General features: G+C 44.4%; 1 protein-coding gene across 2 annotated transcripts in view; it reads left to right on the forward strand.

Annotated features, from left to right (window-relative positions):
• Positions 1–7,160: 7,160 nt before the first annotated feature.
• The window catches only part of LOC126281211 (uncharacterized), a 127,213-nt gene continuing 116,039 nt past the window's right edge, over positions 7,161–18,334 (forward strand). Inside the window, exon 1 of one of the 2 annotated variants that reach the window (XM_049979957.1) lies at positions 7,161–7,299. In XM_049979957.1, coding sequence (XP_049835914.1) covers positions 7,281–7,299 — 19 coding nt within the window. In that variant the 5' untranslated portion in view covers positions 7,161–7,280. The remainder of the gene's footprint in view (positions 7,300–18,334) is intronic. The other variant, XR_007551232.1, reaches the window with a different exon arrangement.

Genomic DNA, 18,334 nt, shown 5'->3' on the forward strand with positions numbered 1-18,334 from the left:
CCAAGGCTTGGACCATTGCGCATCCTCATCCCAATGCGAAGCTTTTCATCACCACAGACACGAGCAATACTGCCCTCGGCGCTGTCCTTAGCCAGACAATTGACGGCCAAACTTCGCCTCTGCAGTTTTTCTCACGCAAGCTCACCAATGCACAATGGAAATATTCTGCGTTTGACAGGGAGTTGTTCGCAGTCTACAAAGCAATTAAGCATTTTAAGACTGGCGTTGAGGGAGTCCCTTTCTATGTTTTAATGGACCACAAACCCCTGGCTGCAGCCATTACAAACCCGTCAGCTGACCCGCCTCCTCGCCGCTTCAGATACATGGACTTCATATCTCAGTTCACCACCAATGTCAGACACATAAAGGGTGCTGACAATATAGTTGCTGATTTCCTTTCACAAGTCGATGCTGTCCATTCGCTGTTAGACCTCTCTGAACTGCCTAACCTCCAACCCGCCAATGAGGAAACACAAAACCTGAGTTCAGACTCTATTTCTTCACTACACTTCGTCCGCACCACCTTCCTGACATTTCTGGTCAGATCTGGTGCGATGACAGTATCGGCACGTTATGCCCCCCCATCTCAAACAAGTTCCATTGAGCTGTCTTCAATGCATTGCATAATTTAGTCCATCCCGGTGTTTGTGAATCCGCCTACCTCATAGCGAAGTGCTTTGTGTGGAGAAATGTCAACAAGGACTGCCAGCAATGGGCACACTCCTGCGTCACGTGCTAATGCTGCAAAGTACACAAGCACTCTTAACCCCCCCCCCCCCCCCCCTTGGCCCCTTTTCGATCCCTCCTGGGCGTTTCCAGCATATTCATATTGACATTGTCGCCCCTCTCCCCGCCTCTAATGCCTTTCATTATGTTCTATCATCTATCGACCGAACAACTCGCTTCGTCAAGGCTGTGCCCCTCCCGAATATTACGGCAGAAACTCAGAAACTGTTCCTCAAGCTTTCATCGAGTCATGGGTATCACATTTCGGATGTCCAGTTATCATCACAACTGACCAGGGCAGAAAATTTGAGTCGGCCCTGTTCAACAGGATTTGTAACATTTGCGGCATCCGGCTCCACAGCATATCACCTGCAAAGTAACGGGCTAGTCGAGTGCTGACACCGCACTTTCAAGGTGGCTCTTCAATGTCACGACTCCCTATGGATGGGGGCCCTTCCCCTTGTGCCACTTGGCATTTGTGCGAACTATAAGGAAGACCTCAAAGGCACAATAGCCGAGTTCGTATACAGCCAGAACATTGTTCTCCCTGGCGTACTTGTGAGCCCTTCCGCTTCTCTCCCTCAGTCTGACTTACCTTCCGTCTTGGACCATGTCAGACGCCACTTCATCAACCTCCATATCCCTCTGCCCGCCAGCCATTCCCACCCTAAGGTTCACATCCCAAAATCTCTGGACAATTGCAAGTACGTCATGCTCCGAGATGACATTGGCCATGCTCCCCTCCAACCTCCATATTCCAGCCCGTACCGAGTTCTCCGGTGCTCAGCCAACACCTATGACATCCAGATGAAAGATTAAGCTGTTACAGTCTCTCTCAACAGACTTAAGCCTGCTCATGTTGAGCCTTCTTCTACCCCCCTTAAGGCCTAGACCATGGCACGTTGGGTGGCACAGGATACATGCGGACGTGCATTGTCCTATTGGAACAGCAAGTTCCTTGCCGGTCTAGGAATGGTAGAACGATGGGTTCGATGACAGTTTGGATGTACCGTACACTATTCAGTGTCCCCTTGACGATCACCAGAGGTGTACGGCCAGTGTAGGAGATCGCTCCTCACACCATGATGCCGGGTGTTGGCCCTGTGTGCCTCGGTCGTATGCAGTCCTGATTGTGGCGCTCACCTGCACGGCGCCAAACACGCATACGACCATCATTGGCACCAAGGCAGAAGCGACTCTCATCGCTGAAGACGACACGTCTCCATTCGTCCCTCCATTCACGCCTGTCGCGACACCACTGGAGGCGGGCTGCACGATGTTGGGGTGTGAGCGGAAGACGGCCTAACGGTGTGCGGGACCGTAGCCCAGCTTCATGGAGACGATTGCGAATGGTCCTCGCCGATACCCCAGGAGCAACAGTGTCCCTAATTTGCTGGGAAGTGGCGGTGCGGTCCCCTACGGCACTGCGTAGGATCCTACGGTCTTGGAGTGCATCCGTGCGTCGCTACGGTCCGGTCCCAGGTCGACGGGCACGTGCACCTTCCACCGACCACTGGCGACAACATCGATGTACTGTGAAGACCTCATGCCCCACGTGTTGAGCAATTCGGCGGTACGTCCACCCGGCCTCCCGCATGCCCACTATACGCCCTCGCTCAAAGTCCGTCAACTGCACATACGGTTCACGTCCACGCTGTCGCGGCATGCTACCAGTGTTAAAGACTGCGATGGAGCTCCGTATGCCACGGCAAACTGGCTGACACTGACGGCGGCGGTGCCCAAATGCTGCGCAGCTAGCGCCATTCGACGGTCAACACCGCGGTTCCTGGTGTGTCCGCTGTGCCGTGCGTGTGATCATTGCTTGTACAGTCCTCTCGCAGTGTCTGGAGCAAGTATGGTGGGTCTGACACACCGTTGTCAATGTGTTCTTTTTTCCATTTCCAGGAGTGTATATCAGGAACAGTATTGGTCCTAATATGCTACCTTGTGGAACCCCTATATTAATGTATTTTGGTTCTAAATGTTTAGATCTACTTGAAGTATGTGTTACCTCTACTATTTGTACCCTATCTGTTAGGTATGATCGAAACCAGTTGTTAGCTACCCCTCTTATTCCTAATGTTTCTAATTAATCTGATAGAATCTTGTGGTCAACTGTATCAGACGCCTTAGAAAGATCCAAAAATATGCCTGTGACACACTCATCTTTATCAAGATCATCAAGTACAACTTTTTTGAATTCTGCTATGGCTGACTCCATATTTTTGACACTTCAGAAACCAAACTGTGATTCGCTTAAATGACTGTATTTATTCAGGTAATTCGTTATCTGTCTTTCATAATTGCTTTTATTATTTTTGAGAATGCTGACAGCAGGGAAATGGGCTGGTGATTTTCTGTCTTCTGCATTACCTTTCTTAAGCAAAAGGTACAACTCTTGCCTGTTTTAACTCCTTTGGAAATGTCCCTGATGTGAAGGATTAATTTATTATATTTGTTAAGGAGCCTTGTATAATCCCTATGCATTGTTTCAGTACACAAATTGGTACTTCGTCTAAGCCTACTGACTTTTTATTTTTTAGTTTTTGAATTGTTTTACTGACTTCATTCACTGTGGTTAACAATAACACCATTGTATTTAGTGCAACATTATTTACAGGTGTTATATTTGTTTGCGGGAATTTTTGCTGTAACTTCTCTGCAATACTTGAAAAATGCTAGTTTACATAGTTTGCTAAGTGCTGTGGATCATTTATTACTTTATCCCTCTCCCTTAGCAGTGTGTTATTCTGCGTTTGTTTGCCTCTCCCCATTTCCTTTGCTTTTATTCTCTGCATCATATATTACTTTCTCATTAAATGACTTTTTTGCAGCAATCAGCACCTTCCTACAAATCTTTTTTTATCTGTAATAGAAATTTAAGAATTCTGGATCATTGCGAATCTTTTTCATGGAACTGAGGTGTTTAAGTGTTTGGGAGGACTTCTTCATACGTGCTGTTATCCATATGTTTTTATGAGATGTTGATATAGACATACACACTTTTTGAAATGGCTTTTCAAAGTTCAATTTAAACAATGTGGATAATTTAGAGAATTTTATATTCACATTGGTTTCCTTATACACTCCATCCCAGCTTTGTTTTTCTAGTTGTTTTGAAAAATCTTTTATTTTGATTTCTGATAGATTTCATTTGTAGTCTCGTAGTTTAGGGAATGATTCGATGCCTGACTTTACTGTTGTTATTTGACAGAGATGGTCTGATAGTCCGAGATCTTTTACAGCTACATCACATGTTTCCCTGTTCATATTTGTGGTCACATGGTCAATTACTGATGAAGTCATTGTGGTAACCCTAGTTGCACTATTGACCAATAGGAACAAGCCAAAACTTTGAAGGATGTTTATGAAGGTGCTGCTGGATTCATTTGTGATGTTAGTGTTGACCTTTGTACTTGAGACTTTATCAAGAACTTTTGTTAACTTATTGAAAAAATTGTCCACACTACCACTGGGGAGCTATACACACGCACAAAATGATTAATTTCTTGGTGATATCAAGCCCTGTTAATTCAATAGCTGATATTTCAAAGTGTTTCTCTTCACTTGCGGTACTGAGGTTATGTCTTGATTTGAACTGTGTTCCTTTTCTGATATAAATGCATGCTCCTCCACCCCTTGAAGTAGTTCTGCAGTAAGAGTTTGCCTTTTCATACAATGATAATACTACATGTTGGATTTCTGTGTCTCTACACCAGTGCTCAGTAATACAAACTACTGTGCAGTTCAAAGATTGGAGCTCAGCTGCTAATAGTTGTATTTTATTTTTTATTGCTTGCATGTTTTGATGGAGCATTGTTAAGTCAGTGAAATGCCCCATGTTACTCTTTCCAATGGTTTGTTTTTCTTTGTGACATCTGGTATATCTGATGTTTGAGATGTTAAAATCTGTCTTGTAAGTGATTGTTTCAGTATTTTTTACAGTGCTGGAAATACTCTTTAGGCAGGGGAACCTGTTGGCTGGATTTATCCTAAAAATACCTACTTTTCCTAACTATGACAACAGGTATTTGACCATGTTTGATGTTTGTTTGTATTTGTTTGGCTATTCAAGGTTTAAAGTGCTGGAAATGCTCTTTAGGCAGGGCAACCTGTTGTCTGGATTTATCCTAAAAAAGACCTACTTTTCCTACCTATGACAACACATATTTGACGATGTGTGGCCCAAGATCCACCCCCTATACTTTCATGAATCAGTTGTACTAATCTTCCCTTCCCAGTCCTGTTTAGATGTAGGCCATGCCTAGTGAAACCCCATCTGTTGATAGTCCTGACGGGCACCAATGAAACATGAGCAAAGTTGGTTGTCCTCAGAGCCATCCCTAACCCCACTGTTATCTACGCTATCCAGTGATGGCATCCTACATGTGCAGCCCCAGACCACAGCACAGAAGACCAGACATAGGATCAGCCTACACCCCCACCACAGGTTCATGTACACACACCAGTGGATGACCTAATGATGGCACTCCCAGAACCACCTATTCAGCCAGTACCAACGACATGAACAGGTAGACCGCTGCGCCGAGCAAGACATCTAGACGAGTATGAGCTCGACAGCATCTCCAGAGACGACCTGCATCACACTGCAACACAACTTCAGCACTCTGTGCCTCTGGAGGAGGGGCAGCCCTGTGTGGACACCAGCTCTATGGAATTCCATCCCCAAGGATATCGCTGCAAAATAGTGTCTCTGGACCTTGGGCAGTGTGCTCTGAGACAACAAGTGTTAAGTTGTGTCTGGCTGTATAAATAAATATTGTGTGTGTGAATCGATAATGTTCACAGTCATTACACATTATGAACATCATGTTTTTACCCATTTCCTAGGGCCTTTCTAATTATGCAGCAGTTGCAACGTACACCAAATAAGTGATGCTTATAATTCATTAAGTCAAATATCAAATGCCCACTAGGCTAACTACAAACAACATGTTTTACGTTAGGAAATAGTTTCACATTTCATTCATATGCTCCAGTTTCTCAACCATGAGATAGAAAACTATAAGTACGAAATTTTTGTACAAATTTGGAATCGTTATATTCTTCCATATAATTAGTATTATGTCACCGTTTCTTCCCCTTCCTCATTCTAACAAACAATCTTGTCATCACTAATTCTGTAACTATTTCTGTCATTGTCGAAACTTATTCTCACTTCATTAACCCTGCCAGAATAACTGGTTCACTTATCCCGCGTTTATTCTCCGGTTAGGTGTTATTACGTGTTCGTACTACGCGTTTTCCACGTTATTCGGAGAATAGAACTTCAGTCGGCTGCTAAACGGGAACTGTACTACTGGTCCTTACTAGTGTAGCGATCTGGCGAAAATTTTCTGTCCAAATTTCGTTTTCTTGGATACACCAAGAAGATAATATGTAATCTTCCTTATCTTTTATTCCTATTAGCCGTTTATTTCCACTCTGGTAGTCTGAATCTATGTATTTCACTAATAATTATAACAACGCTGATCATTCGTACACCCGATCAACCACATAAACAAACAGCGATTGGCATTCACCCTTTTGGGCTTACTCTGCTCAGCACTTAGCCCCGTTTCCTGCTAGTCTACGGGAAAGTTTTTTTATATCTAGATGCGACGGGGATTCCCCTGGCAGAGACATCACGTACACTATGCGCAACTTTAGAACTTATTTAAAAAAACAACTGGGTTGCATCTCAAGATCATATGAATAATCGATAGACCAATGTGCGTTGGATGCTAGGCACTTTGTGAAACAAGGTTTTTTTCTTAAAAAATATGAATTTTCCGCCCCCTGAATTTGCCGTCCGGGGAAGATACCCCGGTCTCCCCCCTTCCCCTCCCCCCCACTAGATGGGCTACCATTCCTCCACATACATTCAGACGCCTCACTGAAAGTGTCTCCAATAGAGTTCAAGTCGCCATAAAGACGAAGGGTGAACTTTCCCCATATTAATGTCATCTGACAGATGTCCAGATACTTTCGATCAGGCAGCGTATCGGTATATTGTATTTTGGATACGGTGTCCATATTAATTACGCCCAGATGCGAGAGTTTTCTGTTTACTTCATCAGTTGTTTTCGAATCTGTATAGAATTAATGTCATATCTTAATCTTTAGACGGAACGAAATGCGCTATTTGTGCTGTAATTTTGTTCCATTGTGCGCCTTAACAGACCTCGACTGTTCCCCTTGCTAGTTCATTAAGTCTGTAGTAAATCGCAGAGCCTTCCATTACATACACTGGGTTCCACTACATAAAGGGATAAACTAAAGGGCAGCCTCCTGCTCTTCCCTCGCACTTTGCGCTGGCTCCCCTTACAACGGAAGCCTTCAACAGAGCATCACTGTTCACATTTCCGCACGCCCGTCACGGCCACAGAAAGGCGCCACTGTGCCTTGCGGAATGCGATGACGTCAGGTTTGTGCAGTACGCATGCGCAACGCGAGTTCGTCTGCGAACTCGTTGGCGGGCCGCGCACTGCCGCAGTTCCAGTGCGACATTCTGCAGAAGTGTGCAGCACGTGCATCTAACCCCACACAGCAAAATGTTTGGTGGATTCGGTGGTGAGTACCGAATACTGCGCAGTTAACAGTTTCATCTGTATGCATGTACATACTACACCTGGCACCAGTTTCACTTCTCGATCGAATCAATGTTGTTACTACTGCTGCAACAAACGTTTTAAAATATCCGTTGTTTGTCACGTTGGATGAAATATGAAAACCATGACAAAAAATAGCAGTTACAGTTATTGTGAAATAACTGATGAACGTGTAGAAAATTATTTGCACCGAGATCGATAGTACATTTAGCTCAATATCAACAATGTCTCTGCGTACTACCAGAAAAGTGGCAACAAAATCAAGATTAGTTTTTCGCTGTTGTCAGGGCAACAGCGAGTAAAAAACAAAATGTGATGGCAATATGAAACAGGTATACCCAAACGCCATCCAAAAAAGGAACATCTAGCTCAAAAAGTGCGGACAGAGTGGAGAGGGAGAAAGAATCTTATGGAGAAACAAACGTACGTTGTTACTAGGGAAACAAAATAGTCATTCCTAGATAGCCCTACTACCTCTATTTGCTGAGTGTGGTGTGTGTCACTGTTAAGTTTCGTAAAATGTTAGTTACCGATTAGATGCGAACAAGACTGTAGTCTTTCGAATTTGTGACGACGTACAAAGGCTCACAAATTGTTTTGTTTAACGTCTTGCAATTTTCAGCAGAGCACATAACGCAAATTTAGGATGCTATGCGGATCGTATCATTGTCAGTTTACTGATCTATCTTTTTATTTGGGTACATTCCGAGGAGACTAATAGCTGATAACAAGAGCAGCAGAAAGCGTTCTCAGTATATGTGCCACTTCATTAGAATGTGATGGTAACTGTAGAAAAGATCACAGAGAAAGAATGCAGGTTTGAAGCGAAATCTAAAATTCCCGAGCGTTTGTCATTGCCACATTGATGCTGATTTATGAGATGTGAACTGTTGTATTCTGTTGTCTGCAGGGAAGCACGATCGCTGGTTGACCATAATGTTATCCACGATGATTTAAACAATGCGTACAAATCGGATAACAAACTGGAACTCATTTTAAAAGAGGAAAAACCAAGAAATGACTTAATTTTCGATTACAGTATTAGCACTTCGTGGGCTCGTTCGATCAAGGCGAAACTGCCTTCCGAAGTTGTCAGTTGCAGAGTCCATACACGAAACTTTAATCTGACAGACATAAGAGAAGTGCTCCAGTCTTTGAAATCTAGTAAAGTTTGCCTGAAGACGATTTGTTAATCACAACATTATGACATTATTGCGAAGACACCTATGACATTTTTTTTCTTTTTTGTGTTTACTCAACCAACGAAATTACACAAATAATTGACATGCATTAGCGGTCTCGGTCGTCATACTATATTCAGATCATATTACAGCCGTGGCATTGTACGTATTAGAAAACTATTTGTGCACATTTGTCTTTGAAAAGGCAATAATTTGTTAGTATACGGTTACGGCAGGAATACGATCTGATGCTGAAAACGAAACCAGTAATGTATTATAACAATGGCAATTTATTGCCTGAATACATTTAGAAAAATGCCGTCACATGAAACTGTGTCAGTGAAATCCTTTCAGAACTGACGAATTTTCACTGTAATGAATGTATCATAGAATGTGTACCAGACTGGCCCTCAAACATAGACCTTGTGCTTTTGGCGATTTGTCGCCTTAACAGTGTGGCACATTATCAAGATTTAACTCAAAATTTCAGTTTTACTACCTGTTTCCGCTCCTTTTGTTGCCTGTTCGGAAAAAAATGGAAGAAAACGTAAGGGACACTGAATGTTGGGTCGATTATAATGCAGCGCTCCAATTGTCTACATGCTTGAAATTCGCAATTAGTCGGAAATTCGGTTTCGTCCGTTTCTGACAACTAATTTTAATTTTTCACGACGTATTCACTATATTACGAATCACAATTAGGTCGAATCTTCGTTCAGTCCTAGGATTTTTATCTCTCATTTATCGCTTCTTTCATCTCTGGAAATGTTTATTAATGTGACAAATGCCGAGTTGCACCGCGGTTCGGAGTCCACATTAAACTGTACATGTCTCTATAACTAGACATTTGAAAGCTCGGAGGAATGGGAGGGACGGACATACAACCTCCAAAAGGACGGTGCCTAGCAAAGCACGAAATGTCCGAACTAACCTTCGGGTTTGATGAGAGCTTTATTTGCTATCGGTACTTTACTGGAGTGTCTTTGCTTGGTTTTTTAATATTATTTATAGTACATATTGTAACTATAAACTTTGTTTTTAGGAATGAGTATTGAGTAATCTGATCCTTTCATGTTTCTACGTGTTAATGGAACAAAGACTAAAAGTTCTGCATCGGGAAGTTTAATAGATTTCACCCAGATCTAGAGCAGACTACAATCAGATTCCTCTTGTCACAGTACTTGTTCTCGGCATCATAAAGTCATGCATTATTTGAACAGTTGAGATATGGTGTTAGGATACTGTACTAGCAAGAGAAAACTGTAAAATTTGGACTACATGAAAAAGATTGAGACTAAATGCCATGGCATGCAGTTGGGCGATATTGATTGCACTCAACTATAAGACGAGCTTGGGCTTCGATACTATGGAAGCAAAATATGGTGGAAGCGATAGTTGGTATCAAAGTCGTGACCTAAATTATATAACACAACAATGAAAATGAAGTACCGTATCACTTTGTCTGTGATTCATAGAGTTTGTGAAAGCTTTGCCTTAGTTTGAACAAAATCTCTGCTAACACCCCTTGAGAAACAAGGCGATCATTTCAAACTATATAACTGTGGTGCATATCACATGACTATACGTCAAGAAATTCAAAATTGCAAGAGGAGCCAGGCAAGGACATTCCAAGGCGCTAGAACTACTAACTAGTGCAAACGAACTTCGGCAACGAGTGGAATTACTTAATTAACAAAACTTTAGAGCGAATCAGTTACTAAAATGTTTCAATACACTGAAAAGAAATTTTTAGAAGTTAACACTGAAGTTATAGACCCAGTTGATTTCTTTCTGTATTTTGGGCCGTTAAATATAACAACCAAACGAGAATTAACAAAAATTGAAAAAACGGAGTGTGTGCCTTTCATACACTACAGAGGTTGTAAAACCTTGCCACTGACGTGTTACAGCGGGAAGCATAAATACACTACGTATGACAAGTTTTGGTAAAACATAGAATTTTCGATGCGATAAACATTCGAAAGCTGAAGGGCGGAGAGATGCACGTTGAGAGGGGAGGCAGGAAAACAAACGGATGAGGGAAGACGTAAATCTTTACTGTAATGGAAAGAGATGTGGGCGGGACATGTGGCCGGCGATTCCGCGAGGTACGAGAAGTCTCAACGACGTCCTTCCTAAGTTCAATTAGGATGGATGAGACCGAACAGATCGCGTCACTTTCACACACTTTGTTTTCATCGTCTATTTCTTAGTCTCGGTGCCCTCATAAACCCACTTCTCATATCATCCCACATCAGCAGGGCTTCTACGTCCAGCACCGTCGCTGTACTTACGAATAACTCTGGAACAATAACTTGCGTCTTGTTCAAAAGCAATCTGTATTCAAGAAAAGATTAAAGCTTTTCCTGTTAACATGGTGTAGCTTCCCAACTGGCATATTACATTCAACAGCTGTCATCTCGGTACAATGTCGGCACTAACAAAGTTTTCCACACCCATGTCTATTTCTACTTTTTGTTGTCTCTTTCATTTCATCTGCTAATCTGACCCTGTTATTTCTCGTGCTCCACTGTCACTAGTTAACTTCTCCAGATATGATTCCTCCTTTCTTTCTTTCGCTTACGCCACAGTCCCGCAGTGATCGCAGGGTCATCATGGGTAGAACAGATTTGGCAAGGTTAGTTTTAGGGATGGCCGGATGCCCTTCCAGCCGCAACCCCAAACCCCCAGGGATGGAATCAATGTACCCCAGCTGTCTGCATCTAGTGTAAATCGTGAAATGGTGCAAACGCGTTTCAAATGTCTGTGACGCGTGTAACTGAGGCGGAACGTGGAGACCAGCCCGGTATTCACCTAGCGGGATGTGGAAATCCGCCTAAAAACCACATCCAGGCTGGCCGGCACACCGGCCTTTGTCGTTAATCCGCCGGACGGATTCGATCCGGCGCCAGCGCGCCTACCCGAGTCCAGGAAGCAGCGCGTTAGCTCTCTCGGCTACCCTGGCGGGTCCTCCAGGTATGATTCCTTCCTGGTGCCAAAATACATTTAAATTGGTAAGTCATTATTGGATGGTTGCTTGGTTGTTTGGGGAAGGAGACCAGACAGCGAGGTCATCGGTTTCATCGGATTAGAGAAGGATGGCGAAGGAAGTCGGCAGTGCCCTTTCAAAGGAACCATCCCGGCATTTGCCTGGAGCGATTTAGGGAAATCACGGAAAACATAAATCAGGATGGCCGGACGCGGGAAGTCATTATTGGCATTCAATAAAAACGTTATGAGAACTGCAGTGCAGTTAACCAGTTACTATCTCTATTATTATTATTTATAGCACGTGTGCTCTTCAGTAGGGATTTCTGGTTAGATGTAAAAGAGAGGGTCTGAAGACCCACATCTTGTTAGATGAAATAAGTAATGGAAGGTTGTCTGATGATATTATAAAATACACAAATAAAGAACGAAATGCGTGGAAAAATCTAGAGCAGCAGTGGATGTCAAATGGTTACATCTGCAACATCCATCAGTGATTCATACGCAAGTTAGGATGGTTGCGTGGTGACCATGCGTTATGTCTTCTTCATGGGCTCCTCAGTGGATATAGAACTTAGTACCTCGCATCCGAGATCAAGTACTTGTCATCTCACCATAACTGAAACGCAAAATCTCACCTAGTATCCTAGCTGTGCCCGTCCACAAAACATTGGCGAACTCCCTCTGTGTTGCAGCCGTCCGCCTGACGAAACAAGCTGCCGTGCACTTAGCGCACAATTCAATACCCTGCTGCGTTTTGCTGGTTCCGGCGGAGGTTCGAGTCCTCCCTCGGGCATGGATGCTTGTTTGTCCTTAGGATAATTTAGGTTAAGCAGTGTGTAAGCTTAGGGACTGATGACCTTAGCAGTTAAGTCCCATAATATTCACACACACTTGAACTTCTTTTTTTTTTCTGCGTTTGAAGTGAAGAATTTTCGTCTGTTAATCTTATAACTAGTCCCCAGAAATTAACATTTAGGGTCATTTCCCTCTGTCGATCGGTAGTGTAAATGCTCCTATCTTCTCGAAGTTACGCTTCTTTCTCTGTTCATTTCTCAGTCCATCACTCCACTTCCTTTTCCCTCTTCTTCTTTACTTGTAATTTATCACGTTCCTCACTCTATCTATCTCTCTCTCTCTCTCCTCCACCCATTATCTTGTGTCTGTGTGGTAGTAGTGAAGAACGAACACGAACCGTTTCATTCTGCCCTACTTATGTCGTAGTAATTTTTAAATGTCGGATTAGATGTAACTTACATGTTCATAGTACTGAATTTACGAAAATATGTTGAATACCTGCTGTTTTATAAGAGAGGGCTTGATGGCCATAATCTTCCCAGGTTATGTAATAAAATAGAAATGGCAGCTGGTGCTGCTGATGATGATCAAGAGTGATGCCTTACTTGATGAAGCAACGTATGGGCGGTAGGTATGTAATCTCGGGAAGAAAATTCGTGATAGCATTGACAGAACGGGGAAGTAACATCTGATGCTGACTTTCGGCTATGAGTGCCAAGCGTGTGCTGGTGTGATGGTTGTATCACACCCAGCCCGAGATTTGCTGGCCACAGCATCCGAGGGGAACAGCGATGCGTGAATCACGGGAGGTTGGGACACTGTTGCGGCTAGGGAAGTGTTAGTCGCCACTTCCTACACAACGTAGAACGGTGGAGGAGCTTGGCCTATTTCTGGTAAGCCGGCCGCACCCGCTCTCAGCGTCTGACGTCACCGCAAGTGCCGCAGGTTCCGGCGAAAAGCCCCATACTCAAAGCGCCAGCCTTTGCGCCTCAAGCTCCTTCCAAGTGGGCGTCTATTTTTGCCTGGTTGGACTGCTTGCATACTCAGTTCATCGTAGTTTTAATAAGGAAGTAAACTTTGCGCTGTGTTTTCCTTCACGGCTGTTGTTAACCTCATCGGCGCCTTCCTACGGAATATAAATCACTTCCTGTCGCATATGGTAGGTTATCGTCATAGTAGGTTTGTTCCGCAGCCTCGTAGTTTGCACATTGCCTTCTGGCGCATTTAACCAGCATCTGCGCCGCCCTGGGATCCGCAGCATGCGAGGATTAAATGCTATTGCTCCAGCTAACCTAACAACCCAACAACAAAACGTCAGATTCCTTACATATGCGATTCTCAAAAACTACGAACACCAGGCGGGCAGTATAACTTCAAATTCTATTTAGTGCAGTTTGTAAAGACAATGAAGACAAACTCGGTAAAAGTCAGTTATACACTACTCAAGGAGTCAAGAGGAAAGCGAAACATACGAGAAGGAACGAGCAGAAGAGCAACATATCGGAAAAATAGTATATTCCCTGCGTCAAGTACGTGTGACGTAAAAGCGTGTAGTCGAGATCTCAAGAGGAGACAGATGTCTTTATTTCTTTTTTTCCGGACACCTAACACAGATAGAACAGAAACTCCGAAAAACTCAGGTATTAGCTCTGAAATCTGTCATACTTGTGCAGATAGCGAATGTTTTTTCTGCAAAATCATCTCGAAGACCTCAAGAACAATATATTTCTCGCTGCTTCTCTGCACCTATGTTTTCACTCAAACAACACGAAATAACTTCCGTTCAGTGACATTTGAAACAAGAACTACACCAGTTAAAAATTGTACATCAAATAGACGAATGGGCAGGAAAGGGAAAGAGTGTGTGGGAAACTAATGACTTCTAGCTGCACAGGGCGTTGTGGATTGCAATGGCGAAAGTTGAAAATTTGTGCCGGATCGGGACCAGAGCCCGATTTATCGCTTATCATGAGCTGTTGCACTAAATGCTTCGGCCATCCGGACACGAACTCTCACCGATCCAATTTTCCAACTTATAGCAAGCTGCAATGCAGTGTCCCTCGTTCGTTGGCCTCCTACTCACAAATTATTGATTCCCGCAGGAGTTCGGACGATGTTAGTGCATCTGCACTGAAGCAAATGCCTTGGGGGCGTCACTCTGTCACAAAAATATATACGAGTTAAACATTTACCACGATGACTGACAAAAACAGTAGACATTCAGTACTGTAGCATACTAGCGTGTCTCATTGTGTCATTCACGCTGGAGTGGCCGAGCGGTTCTAGGCGCTTCAGTCTGGAACCGCACGACAGCTACGGTCGCAACTTCAAATCGTGCCTCGGTCATGGATGTGTGTTATGTCCTTAGTTAGTTAGGTTTAAGTAGTTCTAAGTTCTTGGGGACAGATGACCTCAGAAGTTAAGTCCCATAGTGGTCAGAGCCATTTGAACCATTTGCACACACCCCACACCATTACAGAGCCTTCACCAGCCTGAACAGTCCCCTGATGACATGCAGTGTCCATGGATTCATGAGGCTGTCTCCAAAACGTACACGTCCATCCGCTCGATACAATTTGAAACGAGACTCGTCCGACCAGGCAACATGTTTCCGGTCATCAACAGTCCGATGTCGCTGTTGACGGGCCCAGGTGAGGCGTAAAGCTTCATTTCGTGCAGTCATCAAGGGTACACGAGTGGGCCTTCGGCTCCGAAAATCCATATCGATGATGTTTCGTTGATTCGCACGCTGACACTTGTTTATAGCCTAGGAGTGAAATGTGCAGCAATTTGCGGAAGGCTTGCACTTTGTCACGTTAAACGATTCTCTTCAGTCGTCGTTCGTCCCGTTCTTGCAGGATCTTTTTCCGGACGCAGCGATGTCGGAGATTTGATGTTTTACCGAATTCCTGGTATTCACGGTACACTCGTGAAATTATCGTACGTGAAAATCTCCACTTCATCGCTACCGCTACCGCGGAGTCTGCTGTGACCCATCGCTCGTGCGCAGACTATAACACCACGTTCAAACTCACTTAAATATTGATAACCTGCCATTGTAGGAGCAGTAACCGATCTAACAACTGCGCCAGACACATGTATACAGGCCTTGCCGACCGCAACGCTGTGTTCTGCCGGTTTACATACCTTTGTATTTGAAATCGCATTCCTGCTTATACCAGTTTCTCTGGCGCTTCGGCGTGTTTGTATAGTCAGTGCTAAGAGAGGCTTGCGGTTGTACAAAGAGGGACGCCACTAAACGGTGAATAACTGGAAGCACGTGATTTGGAGTGATGAAGCACGCTGAACCCTGCGGTAATCCGATGGAAGAGTTTGGGTTTGGTGAATTTTAGAGAATGTTATCTGTCATTATTTGTAGTGCCAACAGAGAGTATAGAGGAGGTTGTGCTACTGTACGGGGGTTTCTTTCGTGTCAAGAAACCGCTAAATGCGGAAGTCTATGAACACATATTACAGGATTGTGGACTGGTTACAGTAGAGAAAAAGTTCGGAGACGATGATTGATTGTATCAACGTGACAGTGCACACTGTCATAAAGCAGCATGTGGGAGGCAATGGTTTTTGGACAAAAACGTCTCTGCCGCGTGGGATTAACCGAGCGGTGTAAGGTGCTGCAGTCATGGACTGTGTGGTTGGTCCCGGCGGAGGTTCGAGTCCTCCCTTGGGAATGGGTGTGTGTGTTTATCCTTAGGATAATTTAGGTTAAATAGTGTGTAAGGTTAGGGACTGATGACCTTAGCAGTTAAGTCCCATAAGATTTCACACACATTTGATTTGAACAAAAACGTCACTGAAATGGTCTGGCTAGACAAGATGTCCAACTTGAACCCAACGACTTCCTTTCAGAGCCCAGCGTCAAACATCTAGATGTTCTCTGGTTTCGGCTTTTGAGGAAGAATGGGCTATTATTCCTCCACAGACGTCCTCATTGAAAATGTCCTCAGGAGAGTTCAAGCCGCCATAAAAGCGGAGGGTCGACACACCCCATATTAAAGTCCACGAGTAGTTGTCTGGATACTTCTGATCACATAATACACATGTGGACCTGCATGTCGTCATTATATTAAAGAATGCGTATTACCCCCCCCCCCTCCTCCCCATCCCACCCTCTTTTTTTTTCACTGCGAAAACAAACGAAAGTCCCCTGCTATCCGGAATATAGGTGATTTACTTATATCGATGACGAGCTGTTGCAGAAATCTCGGCTTTCCGCGGCGCTGAGACAGTGAGCCAAGTGGCACACGTGCCCATGGCGGTCACTGCCAAGAATAGGGGATTATGAACCCGGCCTCACGCGGGCTGTGACAGCCAACCTTCACGTGCGGTGTGACCATTTCTGTGAAGTCATGACGTGGAATAGCTTATTGGTTACGGACCATTTCACAGCGCGAACAGTAGATCGGAGCAAAACGGTTTTTCTTAACGTGTTGGTGCGCACCTTAATCCATTGCGACGCAACATCGCTTTATACATCACGGGCCGAACCAATCAGGCGCCAGTTGGAATACAGGTTTCTGAAACGTAGGTGCCGCATTTGGTGGTTTTCGTATTAGAACTTCGTGTGGTACGGATCTACCCAATATCAACCGGTACTTGTAAGACATGGAAAACGCACAGTCTTTTGTATGTCCATTATAAGCGCCTATGGTGAGCGCTGCGGTCGCAGATCGCATTTGTCTAAGGGTTGGCCCACGTATTTAAGGCACCCCCTCCCCCTTTTCTTCTCTCATGTAAAGGGTCACTCATTCGCATCTCTTACCCCCAAAAAGAAAGTAAAAATATGTTATTTACATGGATAATACAATAATTACACTGCATCAGAAGTTAATTAAATAACGATTGGAAATTTGATTTTAACAGAGGTGTTACATCACAATATAATAATAATAATCTGTTTAACATGAAAATTTGTTCTCGATGTTATTTGGCTCTTAGAAAGGAAATAAGAGTCGAAGGATAAATGAAAGAGGCATTATTTGCTGCCTTCTAAATAATTATTTACATCCAGAATGAGATTTTCACTCTGCAGCGGAGTGTGCGCTGATATGAAACTTCCTGGCAGGTTAAAACTGTGTGCCCGACCGAGAGTCGAACTCGGGACCTTTGCCTTTCGCGGGCAAGTGCTCTACCAACTGAGCTACCGAAGCACGACTCACGCCCGCTACTCACAGCTTTACGTCTGCCAGTACCTCGTCTCCTACCTTCCAAACTTTACAGAAGCTCACCTGTGAACCCTGCAGAAGTAGCACTCCTGAAAGAAAGGATATTGCGGAGACATGGCTTAGCCACAGCCTGGGGGATGTTTCCAGAATGAGATTTTCACTCTGCAGCGGAGTGTGCGCTGATATGAAACTTCCTTGCAGATTAAAACTGAGTAGAAGGATCAACAAACGAACTTAAAGCGGATGTCCTGTGACGTCCGCAACGAGCAAACACAACGATCAAGAAAAAAAAAAAAAGGAAGAGCGCTAACGTGCTGCTTCCTGGACTAGGGTAGGTACGTCGCCCCAGATCGAAACCGCCCGGCGGATTAACGACGAGGGCTGTGTGCCGGCCAACCTGGATTTGGTTTTTAGGCGCTTTTCCACATCCCGCTAGGTGAATACCGGGCTGGTCCCCACGTTCCGCCTCAGTTGCAGACATTTCAAACACGTCCGCACTATTCCACGCTTTACACTAGATTCAAGCAGTTGGGGTACACTGATTCCGTCCTGGGGGGACTAACATTGCCAAATCTGTTGTAACCTTGCCGACTCTGCAATCGCTGCGGGACTATGGCGAAAGCGAAAGAAAGAAGAAAGCAAGACAGACCTGCTCCATGGCAGTCACAGCAGGCGCTCGTGTGGGCTACACAGGAGCAGGTGCTACGGCTGGGAGCTGCAGACCACGTGTTGCGTTGTCGCCGAAGAAGTGTGTCAGTGGCGCAGCCGTCTATTGATCCATCCGCCGCTGCGGCGCGAGGGGGCGTGGCCGACAGCCTGGCGTCGCCTTAGTGACGGGGAAGGTCGA

This window comes from Schistocerca gregaria, chromosome 1 (assembly GCF_023897955.1).
Source record: "Schistocerca gregaria isolate iqSchGreg1 chromosome 1, iqSchGreg1.2, whole genome shotgun sequence".
Lineage (NCBI taxonomy): Eukaryota > Metazoa > Arthropoda > Insecta > Orthoptera > Acrididae > Schistocerca > Schistocerca gregaria.